Raw genomic sequence first — 24,516 nt, 5'->3', positions numbered from 1 at the left:
TCACCTTACAACCACAATTGAGCCCAAAAGGTTATGTTTCTAAGTGAGACATTAAGTAAATTTTGTCCCATTTTTTACAGCCTTGCTTGCCACAGTTGTTAATTGAATCTCTGCAGTTGTTAAGTTAGCGACATGGTTGTTAAGTGTGGGTGGCTTTGTCTGGTTGCAAAAGCTGATCACATCACCCTGGGACACTGCAAACCATCATAAATATGATATAGTTGCCAAGTGCCTGAATTTTTTATCAGGTGACTGGGGGATGCTACAACAGTTGTAAGTGTGAAAAATGGCCACAAGTCACTTTTTTCAGTGCTGTTGTAACTTTGAACAGTCAGTAAATGTACTGTTGTAAGTCGAGGACTACCTATAAATCTGGTGTCTTAATATTTAAAATGTTTTATATTTCCTGCATCCCTGTTTGTTTGGTTTCTTGTTTGTATTTTAGTTCTTTTCTGGAATTCTGAACACCAACTAAAATATGTTATGGCAAAACAGTTATTCAAAATAATATATTTATTATGGAAGGAAAAAAACAAATTAAAATGAAATAAATGTGTATAGCAAAATTAGTTATCAAAATGACATTGTTCCAGAGTGACACTGTAATTGACACTTTAAATACTAGAACAATATCAGGATTATCATTCACAATATTTGTTCCCCGTCCAGTTTATTCTAAAGCAAGGAGAAAACAGCGAGATAGAATCAGTTAAAATCAGAAGGCAGTCGATTTTCTGCATCCTAATTTGTAGCTCATTTTTTTAGGCTTAACAGGTATCTACTTATCAGATATCCTGTAAGTAACATGGTTTGTTTACAACATAATGTGTGTGTTTACTTATATAGGGAATAAGTGCATAAAAGTGAAATTTCAGTTTATTGGTTCTAACTGAAGTTGATTTGGGGTACAGTGGGTAAAATTTTTCCTTTAGTCGCCCTATTAGTATAGTGACATCACTGCAGAAATTATATACTCTTTAATTGAGTGGGTATAATGGACACTCCCTGTAGATGCATTAAGCAAGGTTTCACCTTATATGGAATAAGCTTGTATGTGCAACACAAAGCATTAACTTCTATCACCATCCTTATTTCCAAGAATAACTTTTGGCTGCATAAGTATTGCATAAGTTTTCTTAGAAAATAAAAATTATGGGTGTCTATGGGCCTACAGTGATTCCCACTTCCCAAGAAACAGGAGGAATGCCAGGAACAACATGAGTCATTGTCAAAGATTACCAAAATTTGCTAAGATTATGCCTTCTGCAAATCATAGTTCCCAGTAAGCATATATTTATCATATGCAATAAAACCCCCAAACATTTTACTGCTTATATTGGCCATAATAAGAGTAAAATATGCTTTTCAAATGACTACAGTAAATCTTTTATCAATTAATCAGTCTATTATAAAGTCCAGTATACTTACCCATGATGTGCACTTAGGTGTAAGATTGTAATATATTCCTTTGCTGTCTATGTATTAAGCCCTGGCTTGTTTAATAAGATTCACATTTACTGAGTGAATCTATGGTTGGCTGGTTTGCATCACGTGCCAAGCCAATATCAAATAACCATTAGCATGGAGCAAACCTTTATTCCAATTTTAAGGGTCACAAGAATATATTAGAATGAACCAAGTATGGATAAATCCACACAACTCATCACAGCCAACTTGTTGTGGCCAACTCACTATGGCTAACTCGCCACAGGACAACTTGCTGTGGGACAAGAGTTACACTAATATCAAAGAAATGGTGGAATAGAATCATTAAAGAAAGGATGCAAAAGGAAGGACACAGTGAAAGGTGAATGAGCAAAATTAAAATATTTTTTTATTATTTTAAATAATTAAATTGGATTGTTAAATTGTCCTGCAGCAACTTAGCCATAGTGAGTTATCTCATGGTGAGTTGTCCCATTCCAATTCACATAACCATATATAAACATCACTACAAGGCTTTTCCTTCAATTTGAGGCAGAGTTTCTGTCTGGCAGAATAATATGCTCAGGAAAGCTTGTACAACAAATCTAAAAACAATGTTTTGGAGTTAGCACTCAGTAACATTACATTTAACATGGTAGAATCTTTGATACTGTGAAAGGCATTCCAACTTGCCTACACTTATACTTCCTGTTTTACAAAGCAAAAATGCTTGCCAAGTTTCAGCAATCAAGGCTCTTAGAATAAATATCTCTTAGGCACAACATTTACTGCCAACAAAGCATTTTCTGGGAAGTTCATCATTAAACAGAGCAGTTAAAGACTTAAAACCAGTTAGTACATTACAACAGTTTCTCGTAGAAAATTATCTTTCATGCCCACTAAAGTATCACTTGTGTTAAAGTGTTTTCTTTCACAGAGAAAGTCTGGATGGATCTAAGGAGATAGCAGTTGGAATCTGAAGCTTAGAATCATAATACCAACATCTTTACTTTGTAGGAACTCGCTCTAGAATGGATATTGTAACATTTGGAGAATGATTCTTGTCTTTAAAGCAGCTGATAAAAGAAGAACAAAAATTCACTGTCTTATATGATAAGAGAGTACTTCCTTGCACCAAAGTGGCCTGTATAAAATCAATGCTTAAAGCTCAAGAAGACATAGTCCACAGTCTGATTTCATGCAGAGTGACAAGGAGCAAATGTTAGAAATCATCCACTGTGTCCACCTTTCTTTCCCTATTCAAAGTTACAACAGCCAACTTTCTCTTTTAAGATTAAGATTAAAAAATGCTATAAGAGAAGGGAAGCAACAGGTTTCTTATCACCAATGTTGATAAGAAACAGGGAGAAACATCATTTGAGATAAAACCAACTCTTTATGGAAAAAAATTAGCCAGATAATTTTTTGCTTGAGATAATTAGCGTAATCCTCACACTTTTTTTTTTATAAACTTCAATTTTTCTGAAGATCTTGGAGGATGCAGGTTGCGGGCTTGAGCACAGAGACGAGGAAGTTTTAAATATGTCTCTAGTTAAAAGAATTGTGTTTGTGGTCTTCCATTTCTTTCAGTGGAAGAAAAATAGAACATTATGATGGATTTTACCCCTTGCCTAATATGTCTAAGCTTTGGTGTCAGTCAATAATCAAAATAAAGAGATTTGACTGGTCTAAGCTCCACAGACTCCCTGCTGTCTCTGAACAACAAAAACAGTAGTAGTCACCAAAACATATTACAATACAGGATGCTATTATGTTATCTCAAGCAAGATTTGATTTGCAGGATATTTGGGAAGTCCCACATATTAATATCTTTCTGCCCAAATCTTTTCTTTTAGCTAACCTTCAATATGTTAGCTACTTACCATACTACAATAATGTCATGTTTACAAAGAAGAGGGCCCCCTGAAGGCAGGACAAGAAGCAATGGATGAAAACTAATCAAGGAGAGACGCAACCTACAACTAAACAACTTGCCCCCAGAAGTTCTGGGTGCTCCAATGCTGGAAATTTTTAAGAAATGATTGAACAAGTTGTTTAAAATAGTATAGGGTTTCCTGCCTGAACAGGGAGTTGGATTAGAAGACCTCCAATGGTCCCTTCCAAATCTGTTATTCTATACATCCCTTTTAATGGGAAATAAAATCACCATCAATGTGGAACAATTCTTTTTCATCATATGGAAATTTTGAAATAATCTTGCATCAGTGTATTCTGTGGGCAAATACCCAAGAATTTGGCAATCCTTTGGCAGCTGAGATTAATATTATGATTATAAGGTACAGTTTTATTGCTACTGTGAGAAAGGGAATTTAATTATAACAAATTATCTTTGTTTCAGTATTACATATTTAATGTGCATATATTTTCTATAAACCCTGCTGAATTTGTAGCATATAAACTAAAACACATTCACACATAAATTAGACTTCTTACCATTGAATAATTCTGCTCTTGTTTTAGAACTGAAGTACAACATGAATTTTCTCTTCTAATTTAATTTTTTCCAATACCAGATTCTAGCATCCATCATTCACTAGTAGATTTCCTACTAAGAAACTTGATAAATTGTATATTTTGAATTTCAGAAAGTCTGCTCAATAAATTAATTTGTATAATTTTTGAAATTTTAATCTTTCAGTAATAATGTGTACTACTGCACAAACTGTTCCAGCATGTATTTGCATGAATCCTTTTGCCATAGGCAAATTTTAAAGCTAATGTACCTGAGAGCCAATGTTCAGACTTCTGCTTTGTTCATTCTCATTCTTTGTTATAAATCACTTTCCCTAATTAGTTCTAATTAAGTATTTCACAAAATCTCTTTATCTCGGTCATTTTTTCATTTTATTGTAGTAACACTTTATTCTATCTTTAGGCATTACACTTTACACAATATTTTAATTCACCCAGTAACAAAGAGGTTATTTGATTCTCAGTATATAGAAAGAAACAAGGTAAGAGCTACTCTGTTCATCTTTTCAGTCTTAAATAACTGGCATTTATATTTCCATAGTTACTTTTCTTCATAGAGAAGATGCTTCATAGATGTAGGTAGATGACAAAGAGACTGCATAAATCTTACAGATTGTATTTATGTTGCCAGCATTTAATGATGCACATTTGAGAACTTGAAATTATTTTGGTATTTGTTTGGTATCATATTGTTTATCAATCCAAATGCATGAACCAATTTTCTTTCCGCAGAAAACCAACATGCTTCTCTTATAGAACAAAAAAAAAAGGAAGACCAAAATGATTAACACATATGTATAAATCCAGGACTAATGACCAGTTAATACACATTACTGAAGATAACTGATCTGGTCTTCTACATAATCTCATATACCCTAGATATAAGGCAAAACATTTTCCAGGCTTCTTATCAGTTTGACTGTATATATGGAAACAAAGGCATTGTGTAGTTTGATTCATCTATCACTGCTTAAGGAAGCGGTTATCTGTCTCCTCAAGAAGTCATTGTTGGATTCATTTTCAACCTTCTCTTAGAAGGAAGCTCTCTAAGAAGGTAGCTGTACTGCAATTCTAGAGGAATCTAGAAGAAGCATATTATGTCTATCTCTTTAACATGTGTTTCAGTACTGAGGTAGTACTGAATGTTGATAATCTATGCTGGGACAAGGAAGGAAGCTTGTCTCTGGCTTTTCTTATTTTCTTAGCAGCTTATGTTGCCATTAATGATGGTGTCCTTCTGGGCTGAAGTAATTGGGAGTTGGAGGTAAGGTGTTGTGCTGGCTCTCCTTGTTCCTTATGCTCAATTCTCTCCCCATTCCTATTTAACTGCTAGATCGGGGTGTCAAACTTATGGCCCATGGGCCAAATGCATCACCTGTTGGCTACACCCACCCCCATTTTAGCAAAGGGGAAAGAAGTTGTGATACGTCACATGATGACGTGTCGTTGTGAGTTTGACACCCCTGTTCTAGATGAAGCTGCTGGATAAGATCATTCTCAAATGCTGTGGTGTCAATAGTTATGAGTGCACCTTAATACCCTCCTACTAACACATGAGCTGTGCAGCTGGCCAGTGGCTTCCAAGTGCTCATTCCTGATGATTGGCTGTCTACTGAAGTTTTAGGTGTAATCAATTCATCACAGATACTGTATCTATGGATATTTTCATCTTGACAATTAAAATAGTTTAGCTCTACTATCCTTTCAAAAGCTTCAGCGTACTTGGCAGAAAGTTATCGATCAGAGAATTATTAGTAGAAAGTTACAGACCTGATCAGTATAAAATCTGTCAGAAAGAGACAATTACAGAAAAGCTTTAAGTATTGCTCAGTTTCAGAATTGGATTTCCTTTTTTAACAGCAGCAGTTACCACTGATGAATATTAAATCAGAAACCTGAACATTGTTTCAAGGTAATGCTCAGGTTTAACAGAACAAGTCAGTACTCTAATGATCAGACAGATTGTTTTTTGATTGCACGAGGACAGATTATTTAAACAGAGATCACAGAAGAACAAATATATAAAAACAAAGTAGAAGATAAAACAACTCTTAATAAAACATAAGTCAAAACATTATTTTTAAAAATGATAATGCATTCTTTCCATTTATTTGATTTATTTTCCCAGCTGCTAGTTAGAAACTAAATATTTACACCATTCTTTGAATATTAAGCACTGGCAATTATTGATATATCTGCTTATTACTTAAGCAATACCATCTGTTTCCAATTGGCCTTTTAATTGGATTCTTTTCGTAAAACCTATATTCCAAATATCTGAATTGCAGTTTAATCTGTTATACATAAAGAACCATTCTTGCCTGAACTTACTTAAGCTTGCATTATGAATATATACTGACAGCTTTGCCCTTGTTCCATTTGCTCCAATTTTGGTCTTCCAATCTTGTTTTATTGGCAAAGTTTCCCCCTTTTCAATGTATGTATCATGTTTTGAAGGCAAAAATGTTAGTGTTAGAAATGTTGTCCAAGCATTAGAGTCAAAAGAAGGGGTTATAAAACAAATAATAGGGAAAAAAATGGATAGCCATTTGCCAACTTCATTTGTTATTACAATTCTTACTTGCTCAACAAAACAATACATAAAAACTAGGATATTTAGTCCCAAAAAGAATTCTTGAGAAAATCACTGACTAAAGAAGAATATTTAGATGACAAGAGATGTTTACTACATGTTTATTTCTTTGATGCATAATATGGTAAGAAGAAAAGTTTAGATCAGTAAGGGCTGTATCTACATTAGAAAATACCGAGTAAAATCTGTATTCTTCCACTATGCAAAGGATTTTCTCCATTGCATTACAGGTATAAATGAATGCGATTGCCTCTGCATACAGCAGTCCACTAGGTTATGCTTAAGCTGCTTATTGAACTGGTTTATGAATTAGCATGTTATTGTTTTTTAAAATTCCCTGTTGTTATTTACAAATAACTCAAGACGATGAACACATACAGTACACATAGTACTCTTTCCTATTTTCCCCACAACAATTCTGTGTAAGCTGAGAGTATGTGACTGGCTCAAAGTCATGCAGCTGGTTTTCATGGGTAAGGCAGGACTTGAACTCATGGACTTCCGCTTTCTAACCTGATGCCTTAACTGTTAGACTACAGCGTGTGTTCTTGTGTTCTTTCACTTTACCATTTTATTTCATAGAACTAAAAAAGCCAGTAGATTTACTAACGGTGATCAAATCTTTTTCAAGCCCTGAAGCCTCATTTGAAAATTTCTATCCTACTTTTTCAATGTTAAGTTAATATAGTTCCTTTAGCTTCTCAATTTCTACTTTAGAGGCATATTAAAACTTTGAACAACTTCAGGCTTTCTCAAATTACACTCCTTGAAATTACATTTCGCAATCTAAAACATTGGAATTTTATTTTGAAATATACTGTATGTCATGATAGTGCTTACATTTTCTTTCAATGTAATGAATGTTTCTATTTATTGAAAAAAAATATTTGTTCTGCCTTGTCTCTGTATTCAGAAGAGCTCTTTAGTTTTCAATGTTTTTTTTTTCCTGTGTTTGCAGCACAGATTATGGGTATTGTTATTCCCTAGGATAAACAGACAGAAGAATAGATTTGGCCCATTGCTTTATTGAAAAGAATTATCTCACACATTTGCACACACACATACAAAAAAATGAGATAGATTACCCCTTGGACGATGTCATTCCTACAAACCATCTCCTGCTATTTTCTTCTTGTGGCTGTTCCATCCACGGATCAGAACATATGTATGTGTCTGATAAACTCACTGAAACAGCACTGCAGTTCATTTAAACAAATGAAAAAAATCCTTGGAGTATTTCCTCTGAAGTTTAATGGAGTATTCAGTCCCACTTTAGGATTCCACATTATTTAGGAAGATAATCCAGTTGACCCAAGACCCTTGTACATTTAAATGCTGTTTTTTCAGTACATACGGCAGTACCATTCAAAGAGCTATGACAATGATACTGTTTATAGCTCTGAAAATGGTGCTGCCATCTGCACCACGATTCACCAGGAAGACAGAGCTCAAGCAGATGGAGAATCCTTTAGTCTACTGCTCTAGCATGTCAAATGTTTAGCTACTGATATAAACACACTAGCCTCTCCTTAACCAGACTGGGAATAAAACAAAAACAAACAAGTTGTGAGGATTGCAGGAACTGACATATTTCCAACTCTGTGAGAAAGTTGATCGTCCAAATTTCAGCAAATGGAGAAATTTCCATTCTGACTGTCATATTGCAGAATCACAAAGCCAAATAATTTCTTATCTATTTCCACTGGTATTCGTCTGTGTGAGGCTTCTGATGGAGAAACAGATCTCTTCAAGTGCACTTCAATGAAAAAGATATATTGACTACCTCTTGGGAGGCATGCTTCACTTCTTTATCATTTCAATGCTTCGGTAAATACAATTATTTTTTTTTGCATAAGAATGTGTGATTCTATCCTGCTCCACTTTTCCACATTTTTCAACAAAAATCATTAGGAGTTTATTTTTATTCATTTATGATAAGAGCATACAAGATACTAAATAGACAAACTCAGAAAACCCATCAGAAAAGACAAAATACCCTCCCACCACCCCTGCCTTTGTCCTTTAACACCAGAACCAGAATCTCATTCGGTCAGTTGACTTTAATCCATATTTAGCCAGGAGGCAAGGAGACAGGAATATGCAGTTGTATTTGGAGGTATCTGATGAGAATTGGTTGGTACGTTCAGTAACCTGGTTTGGGATAAACAGTCAGAAATGCTGTGAAAATAGGAAAGTCTTTTATTTAAGTATCTTCATGAATGGTATATGATGCTGAAATCTCTTTGGAAATCTCAACTTTTGTCTGGAACTAGAAGCATATATTAACTTGCCATTGAACCTTGGTTGCTGGTAAGGCTTCCAATTTAAAGTTTGATTGGGGTAAAACTATGGCATTAATCTAAGAAGTTGCCTTTTTTTCTGCTAACCAACAACTTTGAACAATTTGCTATCAGAATCTAACTTCAGAAACAAGGGTGCAAGGGTACATATTAGAACTGTTTACAGGCCACAAAGCTCATCTTTGTAGTATTCAGAAAATGTCCCAGTTCATGATCACGACTTATTTGAAAATTTTTAAATTCAACTTTTATCAGAATCTGTATTTTCCATTTTCTATCTATAGACATCAATACTAGATGTATGTCAGATCCTAGTTCAGACATCAAGATCAATATTTATATTTGCTTAGTCCTAATGGACAGAATCTTGCTGAACTAAAACTATAACTTTCTAACTTACTAGATATATCCTGAAAAATTCTAGGGTATAGTTACACTGAACTTCCCCCTGCCAGCATATGACTGAGCAGTTTCTTGATATAGGTCTTCTTTTTTTTATAAAAAAAAGTTTTTTATTTTTAACAACAAACATAAACACAAAATTAATATACAAAACAACAAATAAAACCTTCTTTCAATTGTACAGTGTGTCGGTTGGTACATATGTCTTGTGCATGATATCTATAGTCTTTTCCTCTTAAATTTACATTCATGTTGCATTAACTTTTCATATCATGTTATATTGCTACTATACCATCATTAGACTTTAATTTCAATGATATGGGTCTCCTTCTGAGAAGCTCTTCTGTGGCCAAAATTTGCCCCCTCTGCTCCCGCAGGTGCACATTCCATCACAATAGACAATCATACCAAGATAAAGAAGCTCAAAGAGAGTTCTGGGCTATACTTAAGAATATGAAATAGTATTGTTTCTGACTTGTTTACTAAATTTTTACTGAGATCAATCCACAGCACACTCGATTCAAATTTTATCAACATGTTTAGAATGGTACATTACAAGTAGAAAATAACTATTATAAAGCAACAGCTTCTAAGGAGTGTTCAAGAGCACACTTTGTAAAAGGAAGTTTAAGAAATTATCACTGCTGGAAAAAAAAAGGTAGCCAATAAGTTGTGCAGTTAGTCAAGAAAATGTTATTTTAAAAAAACCTGCTATCGTTGCCAAAAGTACTAATGGTTAAACCAAAATCAAGAAACAAATTGAATTATTGCATTTCTGATGTTAAAAATATCATAGTTTTCTTAACTTTCAAGTTCAATCACCTCCTAAAAGCTAGTTGTTATTTAGATTCAGTTATTTCTTTTAGCCTAGAATGAGCTGGAAGGGACCTTGGAGGTCTTCTAGTCCAGCTCCCTGCTCAAGCAGGAGAACCTATACCATTTTAGATAAGATAATTAATTTGTTAATCTTTATCTATGAACTAATTCAGAATAGCATGAAATTGTAGATAAAAAAATACTATGTAGTCTAACTTGTAAGATTATTTATGACATCCATTATGATTCTCTCAGATTCTAGTTATATGTATTTGACATAGTGCTCTGCTCATATAGTTGGAATTACAAAGTACAAACATCTTGAATTCCCTCATTGTAGCAAGTGTTTTACATTGAGTACTAGTCTCAGATTATGCATAAGCCTTATTGTAGCCTTCTACTGTCTGAAGCATTAAAGATGCAATGGGAAAAGAAGGGATAGAATTCCATGACTGCATGATCAATCCCATGCCTACTAGAGACCAACAGAATTCTCCTTACAGCGATTCTATTGAGTGGGGAAAGTGGAAATTATTCTAACAAAAATCTCAGTGTGTTTATAAGGCATTTTTTCTTCACCTCAATTTAATTCAAAACTCAAACTGCTTTAAAAGGCAGAGTGTAAATTGAAGACATACATAATAATGTTTTGATATAGACCTCAGGTCAACAAGACAGACTTCTTAAATATACCTGTGCATTCTGATTTTCACCAATTTAATTCTCATTACCTAAAAGTCCCAAGGAGTATTTATTGCAATTATTTATAAACTACCTATTCTAAGCAGTTTGCATTCAATAAAACATCCATTAACTTAATATAATGTCAATAATGTATGTATGATTCAGGATAGTAAATCCTCAACTTTTGGGAGTGGCAACTCCAAGAAAGCAAAATTAGTTTCTGGGTTCCTGACACCCTTGGTTTTTCCCAGTCCCAGAAATTCAAAGGAAGTGCTGTTGGTCCCTCAAGGATAATCCAGTATCTTGTTCTGAATGTCTTAGGTTTCTGAGATCAGCTGACTGTTACATTATTATACGTGCTCCCAGATTCAGCTAATGGTCACTTACTCACAGTCCTGGAAAATAGCCACACAGAATATTTATGGAGATTCTCAATCATCCAAGTCATGGTTGTCTCAAAGGTGCTTTCCATAACAGTACATACTCTTTCTCACATGCACACACTCATCCACACTCACTTACATTCTTCTCAACATGCAAGCAAGCAATAGCCAGAGGGATGGAAGCTGTCAAGTTTGTATTCTAAGATGACTCCAAAAGTTGGCAGATTTCAGAACCTCTTTTATTCTCCAAAGTCCTTGCATTGCTATTTTTAAGTCTGGTTGCTGTTGATGGGACTTTTCCATGTGCTCATGCCCAATTTCTTTTCTCTGATTATGGTGACATTTTTCCTTTGTTTTCTTAACAATTTGTTCCTTCTTAACTACTTCCCCTAAGGGATCTTGTTTTGGCTTTTGTCCACCATACTTATGTGTTTGCTACATCTTTAGATATGGCAGCTTCAGTCTAATTTCACAACATCATTTCTTTTGATTGAACCATCACTGACCAGGGACTGAGATGATGAATGAGTGGATTTTCATTCATGCGACATAATTTTCCTGTATCTCCTACTCTTGAGACCCAACATTCTCAAACTATCCAGAAAAGATTTATGATATGCAGTAAGAGAAGAATTAAATTGTCTCATAAATATAAACTGTGCTTCAGGAGGAAATTATGGATGGAGAGCCACATAGTTCAGTAACAGATAACCTGCTAAATGTTTCTTAATAAATGCCTAAGATTCCTATTACATGTTTCCAATAAATGCTGCTGACGCATTCAACTGTTGGAATATCAACAAAATACCACATACAACTAAACACTGTAATATGCATAGAAAGCTTCTGCTTTATAAATTAAAACTTAAACTTATTCTCTCCATATTTCTTTTTCCACTAATAAAGTTTTCACAAGGATTCTGTGAAAATAAAGTATTAAAACATTCTACATGTTTATCAGCCTTGAATGAGCTTGATGATCCCTCACTTATGTACTTGGCAATTTCCCACAATCACAGCTCCCTTTACCCCTCCCTATCCACGTTTTCTTTGCAGACTGTCAGCATTAATCATTTGATCATAATTAGTACTGCTAATTCCCTATTAAGATGAATCACTCTGTTCTTAAATTGCCTTAGCAACATGAATGTATTTCTGCTGGAGTCTAATCAACACACTGCCTTTGAAATTTAAAAAAATATGATCTGGTGTTCTTAAAATTAAGAGTTTGTTAATGGAAATCATAGAATGTGTTTTTGATTCAAATCCATCATCCCATAAAGATGTTTTAATATGGAAACAACAATATGGTGAACAGACCACCAACATCTGTTCAGATAAGCAAACGGAATTTATTCTAGTTCTCTAGATTTCTTTTTAATGTGAATAAACATGATCCCTAGTTGAAATGGGATTCTGCCTACAAAATAGGAAATTGATAGAAGTCCTCCAAGAATTTCCCTGGAAATAGTAGAAAAGACAACATTTTTGTAATGAAATCATGCATGGTCAGGACAAAAAACACTCCAAGGGCACACCACAAAGTGCAATCTCTCAAGGTCTTACTGTCCTAGATACAATTCAAGAATAACACATCTAAGTTATTAACTTAGTCAAGTATCACTCTGCAAAATTAACTCCTCTATCTCTAGAGTTAAAGAGAGAAATGTTTCTGGATTTACAACAGGTAAGAGCTACATTGTTCTTAAATACATAATCCTTGGTACCAATCCTGGTGTCAAAATTGCTGACTAGTATGACCAGAACTTTGTTCTATTAAAGATTTTTCCTACATGTTTACCATTTTTACTTCCTTTGTTTTTGTACTGGTTGAAGAAAATAAATATTAATAACTATAGTATGTCAAGATCTGATTTGGAGACTTATCGCATAGTAATGAATTTCAATTCCACCATCAATGAAAACCAAATATATATACTGTTCCACTTAGCCACCTTCCTTCCTATATCTAGTAGGTTTCAGAGATGAATAGTATAATTGTCAAGTTCTCCGTCCTCCACAGCCTGTGTCTTTTCTAAAGTAATAATGTTTCACTTAGGAATCTAATCCATGAAAGATCTAACCCTGCATTTAGAAATATTCTATTTCTAGTACTCAATACTCTAGGAAAAAATACTCAATTCCTAAAAATGTGAATTAACAGGCACAGGTAATGCTTTGAGGAGCACTCTTTAGATACGATTTCCAGACTTGGCACTATCTGTTTCACCATTACTGCAATCTCCTGAAAGTCCAGAGCTGTACTTAAAAGACCGCCCCAGAGGGCTTAGTTCATGTTTTTCCCTGATTATGGCTACAACCCTCGTAAGTAAGGAGCTCTTACATGTCTTTTGAGACCATTTTTCTTTTATCTGTATATTCTGCAGTCTACTTTTGCATATGGCATTCTCCTTCCATCAAAATATCTTTTTACTACTGCTTCTATGGGGATGAGCATACTTTTGGTCCTCTCATTGCTAATATGCTTTAGTATAGAAATAGAATAAATAGAAAAGGGTTCTGATTGACTCATAAAAAAGGAAAAAGGTGATTGGTTGCTTGATTACTTTGCATTTCCTTTATCTTTCTAAGTATCACACAAAAGTTCATCTACTCACAGGTTCTTTTTTTTTTTTTGAATCACAACTAATCATATTTAGTAAATACAAAAGCAATGGAAACCTGAACAGTTGGTTGGCTTTTTTGTTTTACATTTTGTATTTCCTTTCAATTGATGGGTAACATTATTTTACAAGAATAAGGAAATCCTCCCTAGCAAAAAGAAAAGTAATTGTAAATTATAAATGCCTTCAATTATTTCAGAAACTAATACTTTACAATATTATCTTATAATCATCTACTTTTTCTAGGCCCTATATCTACACTAGCTTTTTTAAAATTTCATTGAATCTTCATATCATTCTATTCTATATGTATAGAGTTTTGCCAAACTTCATTTTTTTCTTAAAATTTATGCATCCCTATGCTATAGAGCAGTGATGGATAACCTTTTCAGCACCAAGTGCCCAAAGTGCATGCAAACCCCCCAAATGCAATATGTGTGCCTCCCCCACACATGTGCCCCACTCCCGTGCATGCGCGGCAGAGACCCGAAGACCAGCTGGCCACTAGGAGGTGCGCGTGCATGCATGGCAGAGCTGAGATGAGGTGACAACTCGCATACCTGCAGACAGAGCTCTGCGTCCTACCTCTGGTGCACATGCCATAGATATGCCATCACAGCTATAGAGCATACTGCTTTCAGCAGCTCAATCTGTCTTTATTTATTTATGTATTTACTTCAATTTCCATTTTCTATTTCTGTTCTTCACCTTTTCTGTTTGTTTGCTTGTGCCTTGGTTTGACTCTTCTCTTCTGAAGCTGTTACAGACAAGGGAAATGGCTAGAAGAATGTTCCCCTCAAAAACAAAAACAAAAAAAAACCCATACCCATTGTCTCAGCTCTTGCCTGCTTTCTTGCTGCCTCTTTCTCGCTGCCTTTAGTTTCATTCTTTGCTTTTCCTCTTGGGATTTGGCTCTGCCTAGACCATCATGCTGAGCTCCCAGGCAGAGATCTTGTCTCTCCTCTTCTCCCCCCTGTTTGATTGGCAATTGTGTTAGCTTGACACTGAAGGAGAGCTAAGAAAGGAAAGAAGGAAGGCACACTGATGCTTCTAATCTATTCGGGCAGTTTTTCCTTCTAAATCTCTGCTTTTTTTGTAATGAGTACATACTGTAACTTGCCTGGGTTCATCAATCTTTGCTGAAATTCTAGATTGGAGAAACTTCCTAACAGTGAAAAAAATTAACCCATGGAACAGCCTTCAAAAGTTGTGGTGCTTCCGGTGGGGGAGCCAAGGCGAGGTGGGCAGAAAAAAGAACGGTCTCCATTCTTTGAGCCTGATGGATCCATGTTTGGGACCCTTAGGGGATGCGGTAAGCCTGGAGAGCTAAGTGGGTTAGAGGGGAAGCCCTGGGGGGAGCTAGGGAAAGGCGATTGCCCGCTGCAATGAAGGGAAACCCCTACGACCCAACGTGGAAACGTCTGTCGTTGCAAGATGGCAGATCCGAGACCATGACGAACCATAGATGAAGAAGCACAAAATTATTTAACAGAACAGAGATCGTAAAGCCCCTTCCAGCTCCATTCTGCATACAGTGAACATTCCAGCAAAGATTGACCAGATAGACTAGAAGCATCAGTGCATCTTCCTTCCCTCCCTTCTTAGCCTTCTTTTAAAGGGTTCTTATAAAATAGATAATTTCGTCTCTACTAAAATATTTTATCTAAATCACTGGTGGTGATATTGATAGATTAAGTGCCATCAAGTTAGTGTCAATTCAATTTTTTTTTACTACCAGTTCTGTGGGTGTGGCTTGGTGGGCGTGGCAGGGGAAGGATACTGTAAAATCTACAGTAAGAGGTGGGATTTGCCAGTTCTCTGAACTACTAAAAATTTCTGCTACCGGTTCTCCAGAACTTGTCAGAACCTGCTGAATACCATGTCAGGTGTCAACTCAGTGACCAATAAAATATTTCTTCAAGATTTTATTTTGTTTTATTTCTACAGCCACCTATCTCAACAAATGATCCTGAGCAGCCATACAAATCAAATTAAGTCAAATCAAATCAATTAATAATTTGATTCCTATAGCTGTCCATCTCAATAAGTGACTCTGGGCAGGTACATAAATCAAATCAATAAATAAAAACATTGAAAATGATCTATTCTCACCCTGACTTTTTAGGTCTCTTAATGGTGCATTTGTTTTTATCAAATCCATCCATCTTGCTGCTGGTTGTCCTCTCATTTCTATTTCCTTACACTCTCCTGAGCATTATGGATTTCTCAAGGGTACTAGGTTTTTGCATAATGAGCCTAAACTATGGTAGTTTGACCTGGTCATTTGTGCCTTGACTGGTAACTCTGGATTTATTTGTTTTATGTTCCATTTGTTTTTTTCTATGACTCATCATGGTATTGTCAAGAATCCTTTCCAAGATAAAATTGAAAAAGTTCCAATACATTTTCTATCCTGCTTTTAAAAGTCTAACTTTTGCATGCATGGAACATCATATAGAAAACTACAACTTCATTCTTTGCAGGTCTAGAAATGTCACAACATTTGAAAAAAAATTCTAAGGTCTTCAGTAATATCCCATGAGGAGCTAATCTATGGCATATTTCTTGACTGTTAATTCCTTTAAGGCAGAAGCTATCCACTACTTCTATGTCTTCATTTCCAAATCTAAGACTGGTGGCTGTACCTGATGTCATTAAATGGGTTTTCTTTATAGTTCTTCAGCAACGAAAGTGAATCAGATGGTGATTGTTGTGTATTTTAGGTATGGTACTTGCTGAATTTATTTGTTTATAGCCCATCGTTATCATTCTAAATATTTGAAACAGATAACAGATAATCAGAGTTGGAAGGGACCTTGTAGGTCATCTAGTCCAACCCTCCACCCAAGCGGGAGACCCTATACCATTTCTGACAAACGGCAGTCCAATCTCTTCTTGAAAGTCTCAAGTGATGGCGCTCCCACAACTTCCGAGGGCAAGCTGTTCCATTGGCTGATTGTTCTCACTGACAGAAAGTTTCTCCTTGTTTCCAGGTTAAATCTCTCCTTGTTCAGTTTCATTCCATTATTCCTTGTCTGGCCTACAGGAGCTTTAGAAAATAGCTTGACCCCTTCCTCACTGTGGCAGCCCCTCAAATATTGGAAGACTGCTATCATGTTTCCCCTTGTCCTTCTCTTTACTAGACTAGCCAAGTCCAGTTCCTGCAACCATTCATTGTATGTTTTAGCCTCCAGTCCCCTAATCATCCTGGTTACTCTTCTCTGTACTTTTTCTAGAGTCTCAACATCTTTTTTATAATGTGGTGACCAAAACTGGATGCAATACTCTAGGTGTGGTCTTACTAAGGCTTTATAGAGTGATATTGTACTTCCCTTGACCTTGACTGTATCCCTCTGTTAATAAAACTTAGGATTGCATTAGCTTTTTTGGCTGCTGCTGCACACTGCTGGCTCATATTTAGCTGATTGTCCACTAGGACTCCAAGATCCCTCTTACAGTTACTGCTATTGAACCTAGTTTCACCCAGTCTATATGTGTACTTTTGGTTTTTCTTGCCTAAGTATAGGACTTTACTTTTCTCTATATTGAATTTCATTTTATTAGATACGGCCCAGTGTTTGAGTCTGTCAAGATCCCCCTGGATCTTGAGTCTATCTTTTGGGTGTTAGCTACTCCTGCCAGCTTAGTATCATCTGCAAATTTGGTAAGTTCCCCTTCTATTCCCTCATCTAAGTCGTTAATGAAGATATTGAAGAGTACTGGGCCTAAGACGGAACCTTGTGGCACCCCACTGCTTATTTCCCTCCATGTAGACTTAGACCCAATAAGGACTACTCATTGAGTATGGTTTGCCAGCCAGTTGCAAGTCCATCTGGTGGTGGTACTATCTATTCCACATTTTACTAGCTTACTAAGAAGTAGGTTGTGGTCTACTTTGTCGAATGCTTTGCTGAAATCTAAATATATTATGTCCACAGTATTTTACTTTAGTAGTTCATGTAACTCACAATTTTCTTTGCTGGGATCGATTTTCAATTGTTTTAATGCTTCAGGTCAATTTGGAGAACCAAGTCTGCCCCATGTTTCTTTTTCTTTTACATATTATTCAGCTGTTGAGATCTATATATTAGTAGTCCTAACTCCATTTTATCAGAGAGTGGTATGTATGAGGAATAGAACAGAACATTAAGATATTCAAAATGAAAAGAAGTGAAAGTATCTTCCATCTTATAAAAGATAAAATGAAACAGGCATATGTTTTTGCTAAGAACTGATCTGACATTATACTTTGAATTAATCTAATAACAACACTCTGACTATTTGATAACAGATACACAGAAAGAAAAAATGGTTCTAAATTTTATTGTTTTGTTCTTTTAGCCTATTTTCCATTATAAAAGTCCCAAAGTGTACAATAAATTCTATCCTCTCTAATAAGTCCATGCTTAATTAACTGCTGTGGGAAGATGTACTTCATTCCACAATCTTCCATTTAATGGCTCCATGTTCCAGTTTTTGGAGTAATAAAAAACATTTCTAAAGAAATCATGACTTTTGAATCAATTTTCAGCACTTGTTTTAGCTTCTCTCTCTCAGCAATTGTCTCTCTTTTTAGCTTGTTTCTCTTAATTTAGTGTCATTCATTTCAAATGCACAAAAATTAGGGTAGAAGTGGGGGAGATGAGACTTGTATTTTTATTTTGTAATCATTATGATATCAAGATATTCCTAGACATCAAACATGATATCCAAAATACTCAGTGGAGACTATTTCCATAATAGGAAACACTAAATATGGACAATATCATTTAATTAACTGCCTTCCATTATCCATATTAGCAATAAAGTTGTCATTTTTCAGATATCTCTTTTTTAATTTAAGGGATCTTGTTGTATAAGTTATGTTTCAGATATTTTCTCAAATGTAAAAACCATATAAAACAGGTTTCAATAAAAATGATGGACAACTTGGGAGGCAGGTAATTGGATGGGATTCATATTACAAATAGCACTTAGTTGCATCTCTGCACAAAATTCCTACTTTCCTTGTGTGACATTCCAGGACAGGTAAATAAACAAACAAATCAATCTATCCAGCGAGATAATCAACATTACGCTCTCTGCTTTGTTCTATCCCTGATAAAAATCATTATCTTTATTCTACTAAAAAAACAGCTGGACAAACAAAATTATAAAAAAATATATAAAAAAACACTCCCTCCTTCCTTCCTTCCTTCCTTCCTTCCTTCCTTCCTTCCTTCCTTCCTTCCTTCCTTCCTTCCTTCCTTCCTTTTCTTCTGATATGATAAAACTGTTTATCACATCAGAAGAAAGATTGGTGCCTCAGAATAGCTTATCCTTATTGCTCTACTTACTCAGGGCCAGATATCAATAAAAGCAATTGTCACTTGTTTTGTCCTTTGGATTTGTTAGAAATTGACACATCTTATAATTTGCAATAAATTCTACATAATTTCCTGTCTTGCTTTGTCAAGGAGAGCCACAGAAAGACCAGAATAAATACTGGCATGGTGGGACAAATGACAAAACACATTTACTGAAGGAACAGCATTTTATTTCCCAGGGGCCAAGCAGGCTGTCATTGGGAAGCCACAAGCAGGCTATGCAGGCAAAAATATCTTCTCATTTATGTCCCCCAGCAACCTATTTTTCAGCCGGGATGTCCTATAAAGTCACCAAGATCAGTAGCCATTATTAAAATTAAGTTCCATGAATCTAATGCCTTTTTAAAGCCAACCACTTTGGTGATGTATATTGCAAGATTTTCTTTCCAGGTGAATTGCTTTAATTTCTTCATTATTTGGACTGATTTTTCCAGCTCAACAAACTCCATTTTGATATACAGACCTGCATAGTACATCAGTAGAAAAACATTACATATCAGTAGTTTCAATTTTTCTTCTTTGCCTTCCCATGGCTGAATTTGCTTTTTTTTCACAGCGGATGAACTTTTGATGGATGCTTTCATTGAATTATCCAAGACCATGATCCCTAAGACCTTTTTCCTGGCTAATCACTGTTAACTCAGGCACTTATTCTTATATTTAGCTGTCATTATACAAAATTACACTGAGGTTCATCAGTTATTTTGATGCCACTTTCCTAGTCTGATACTCCAGTTGCTGCTATTATATTTTCCTAGTATTCTTTTAGGATCACCTAGAAATATTTGGTTTCATGAAGTTGCTCTAGATATGGCTCATTTATCTTTTGCTTCAGTGAGACAGACACTCCCTATCTCATTTTCCATAAACTTCCTGGTGAAATTGTAAGAGAAACATAGAGAAGCAGAAGACCTATAAGCCAATTCTCCAAGGTCTTTTCTAACTAAATGCCAGTTGTGATGCATGAAAGGATGAAAAAGCTACGGAAGTTTATTAAAAACGATAAGTACACAAACATGCACAAACATGTATGTGTAATCCTATGTAATAAAATAAAAGACTTACAGAATATATTCAGGGTTAGACAGGAACTGGTCTATTGCAGAACAGCAGGAGGAACTTGGAGATAGTGGAACAGCCACTTTAAGTGCAGGAAGGAGGGACAGACAGACACAGTGGGATGAGGGAGGAAAGGAAAGAAAAACACAAAACATGGTTAATGAGAGATATAGCCACAAATTATCAGATAATTAAACTCCTAGCAAAGTTTGTGCAAATAACATGGAATAGCCAGAAGGATGCATCAACCAGCTCCTGGAAAAAAGTATAGATGGTAGTCCTTAATATTTTATCTTGTTTATTACTCTGACAGTGGTAACTAATTCAATAGGAGAAGTTCTTTTTTCAAGATGGTGAAAGAAAGAAGCACAAGCTTGCTTTTTCTGGTCATTTATTGAAGCCATGTTTCATTTTTCCTGACATTGTGGGGTTGTCTTTTATTAAGAATCTTTTCCTATTAGCAATAGCACTTAGAATTATATACTGCTTTACAGTGCTTCACAGCCCTCTTTAAGTAGTTTACAGAGTCCATATATTGCCCCCAACAATCTGTCGTATCCTCATTTTACTGATCTCGGAAGAATGGAAGGCTGAGTCAACCTTGAGCCAAGTGAGACTTGAACTTGGCCAGCAACCAGCAGAAGTTAGCCTGCACTGCACCACCACAGCTCATTAACTTGTTATATTATCTCATTATTCTGAATTGTGAATAAAATGTGTGTTCATTTACTGCTTCTTTTACATGGGGCTATATTTAAGAGTGTAGATATTTGCATGTCTATTGGTCTACCTAGTTCAGGGGTTGACAAAAACAATTCTTTCCTCTGGATTACAATGAAGTGGGACTTTTGTAAACAAAGCATATGCACTACAGAGTTATATCCATTCTTCAGATATTTACAGCAGATTAGTCCTTTTATTCACAAGTTTAATGCCCAAACACAGAAATCTCCATAGAACAAAATGTGAACTTTCTCTTATTTCATCCCCGTATTTGATAAGGGCACATAGTATATACAAATACTGAAAAAACTCACAGACTGCATGCCTTCCTTACATCCAACTCTTCCCACTAGACGTTCCAGACAGATTAACGCAAATTAAGATAAAATCACTTCCTTTACAGATAAGCCTATTACCAAGATCCTTCTGAGAAAGCCAGATGAACATTCTTCTATACTGCCATAATGTCTTGGATCTCTGCCTTTAATGTGGCATGGTTTCCATATTGCTTTAATATTATTTTCAATTTATTATTTTACTCCTAGAGAAAGAATGAGACGAACTTAAAGGTAGTACCTTTAAGCGTCAGTTTAAGAGTTTTTTTCAATTTAAAATAAACTTTGGGAAAGTAAGAAAGAAGTCTTATCACTGACCTATTTGTTCTTTCCAAATAGTATCAGAGTTTACTACCTTCAATACACTAAAAAGAGAGATTTGTAATCATGCAGTATCTGCTATAGTGGCTGGTGGCCATAGAATTCCTTAATTATGAGTAATAAATGGCCCAATCTTTCTAATAGTATTATAACATCAATTCTTCAGAGTAGCAGAGATGCTTCCAAGTGGGAAAACCTGAAAAATGGTACCCTCTCTTTCTTTTCAATCCTGCAACTGGTGGCATAGAAAAATGAATTTGCAAACAGGAAACCCACAACTTATTTAAGATTCTTTTTCACAATGAACCTATGAAGATGCACGGCTGTGAGCAAAGACATAATTTGCAATTTCCCCCATAGCCTAAGAGGTTTCCAAACAGCTATCAGACTGAATCAGAAGTATGAACATAGGCAAGAACTAAAATTAGAAGTAAATGTGTGTTCTCATTCCTTGTGCAATTTCATTGCTATATGTCAGATGGTGTTTATTTGGGACTAACCTGCTTATATGCCAGTTTGCTTGCTTAAATGTTCATTATGAACATTTAAATAAGCCATTTATCACAAGATGCACAAGAGACAGAAAGTGAGAATTAAGATAAAAGAAAGAGGACCCCAGATGAACAACAGAAAATAAGCAGTGGAAGCAATCTTGGAGAGCATCTATTTCAATAGTGTAGTGCCAAATCCAAAGTATCCATAACAGATGGCCATTCAGACTTTAAATATTTCTATCATGGAGTCCCAAAGGTGTTTTTTCAAAAGGTAACTGGACTTCCTTTGTTTTTCCTTGAAGATGTTTTGCTTCTTATCCAAGAAGCTTCTTCGGTTCTGACCTTTTGAAAAAGCATCTTTGGCACAATCATGACGTGAATGTCTGAGAATCTCCATAGACATACTTCTATCACAGAGCCTAAAAACACAGCTTTGCACTATGTTACTCAATACCTGAGTAACCAACACCACTATAGTAGTTATTGAGTAACTTTTAGCTTACTGAGTTTTGTTCATCAAATGGTAATAACTGTTTTCTAGGCCACATTTTGTCATCTTTTCTATTAGTGTCTAATGGGAGATGTATCAATTGCTTTGCTGAAATAAAAATTCACAGTGCTTATTGTACCGTGTCCTTATTGTCAACTAAACTAGTCACTAAGTTCAAAAGGGAGAGCAGATTGCTATATCATGATTTATTCTTTTAAACTGACAGTGAGAACAATCAACCAATGGAACAGCTTGCCCTCAAAGTTGTGGGAGCGCCATCAGTTGAGACTTTCAAGAAGAGATTGGACTGCCATTTGTCAGAAATGGTGTAGAGTCTCCCGCTTGGGCGGGGAGTTGGACTAGATGACCTACAAGGTCCCTTCCAACTCTGATTATCTGTATCTGTATCTAAACCTGTGCATGCTTCTTCAAGAAACGCATTCTTGACTAAATCCTCACAAACTGATTAATCAACTGTTCCACAGTTTTGCTTAGAATTGATATGATGATGATTTGCTTGGAAGTTCTTTCTTTTCCATCTTTTTAAAGGTACAAACAACATTTGCCTTCTTCCAATCCTCTGGCAGTAAGCTAATCATGTGATCCATGTGAATGACCTCCAAGATGACATCTGCAAACTTCTTCAAGCCTCTTCAATATAACCAGTCTGTCTTGGAAAATTCAAACTTATTCACAGTAGTCTGGTGCTCCATAACTATCTTTCTACTGACTTGCTAATCCTTCCTTGTATCAATTTTTCTGTTGTGATTCACCTTCCATCATAACTTCTATTATTTTAATTGTTCAGAAATCCAGTATATAAGAGACAGTATTGTTTCATTAAAATAACATACAAAAGCAAATAAGCATGGATATAAAGTCATAATACTTTTGTAGTTTAATGATTAGGTCTACAGGATTAGAAACAGGATTCCCGAAACTGGGGAGCCAGCAGTGAACAATCCAGTGAAAACAGAGAATAGAAACTATAGACTTAATGACTTTTCACTTTCCAATCTAATTCTAACAAGGGGAAGTCTACAGAAATCAGCAGGCTCCTTATTGTGTGTAATTACTACTGTTGACATCATGGAAAAGTTTTGAATGCATTCAGTGGAATTTTGTTACAACCCCCTGCACAGTTAATGGGAGATCTACAGATGGGCCAGACTGCAGGTATGTTGATGGCAGCTTTCAGATTTGTCCTCAGCCCTACTATACTTTTAGCCTTCAAGCTGAATACCATTAAACAGAAGACAACAGGAACCTCAGGCATTTAGCCTGCTGAGCAAAAGTCAAAAATGTACACAGCCTGTTCCCCGCTACCCACCCCCAAACCCTAGTATTCCCATGCTCCAGTGGTGGGATTCAATTTTTTTTATCACCGGTTCTGTGGGCATGGCTTGGTGGACGTGGCAGGGAAAGGATACTGTAAAATCTCCAGTCAGAGGAGGTATTTGCCCATTCTCCAAACTAGTCAAATTTTCCAGTACCAGTTCTCCAGAACTGATCAGAACCTGCTGAATGCCACCTCTGCCATGCTCCCTTGCTTCTCTGCAAGTTTGCTTCAACTAAATTAAATTTTCCACCTCAACACGAGAAAGTGGATAATAAAGTAGAAGAAAATTTGCATGTGACCTTAGTAGCTTTTGCTACTATGTCACCTTTGTAGATCTCATGAAATGTTGGAACTTGAATCTCACTTACTTAAAACTCTATGTACATTATTTTATTTGAGTAGCTACAGTGAAGTTTTCATCAGATGTAATCACAACTTTCCCGTCTTTCACACATGAGTTTGGTCTCTAAGCAACCAAACAAAAACCCCTCATCATCATATCAGACTGGCTAGCTAGCAACAACAACAAAAAGAATCCCACATAAATTCATTCTATTTACACAGTGTTCTCATTGGCTGCATGTACAAGCAATACTAAGAATAGTCATAGATATTGTTTTAACCTTCAGGAAAAAAAATGCACACAAATATTTGGCCTGGGAATTAATA

General features: G+C 35.6%; 1 protein-coding gene across 2 annotated transcripts in view; it reads right to left on the bottom strand.

The window, feature by feature from the left end:
* Positions 1-24,516, bottom strand: part of HTR4 (5-hydroxytryptamine receptor 4) — a 117,889-nt gene that overhangs the window by 21,047 nt on the left and 72,326 nt on the right. Inside the window, exon 6 of one of the 2 annotated variants that reach the window (XM_087924552.1) lies at positions 20,152-20,227. The exons of the other annotated variant lie outside the window; for it this stretch is intronic. Within the exon in view, the coding sequence (XP_087780678.1) occupies positions 20,167-20,227 (61 nt within the window). The 3' untranslated portion in view covers positions 20,152-20,166. The remainder of the gene's footprint in view (positions 1-20,151; positions 20,228-24,516) is intronic. 2 annotated transcript variants of the gene reach the window in all.

This window comes from Pseudonaja textilis, chromosome 2 (genome assembly GCF_049901715.1).
Source record: "Pseudonaja textilis isolate UNSWEBS1 chromosome 2, rPseTex1.2, whole genome shotgun sequence".
NCBI classification, from domain to species: Eukaryota; Metazoa; Chordata; class Lepidosauria; order Squamata; family Elapidae; genus Pseudonaja; species Pseudonaja textilis.
This window is presented reverse-complemented; position numbering and strand designations above follow the sequence as displayed.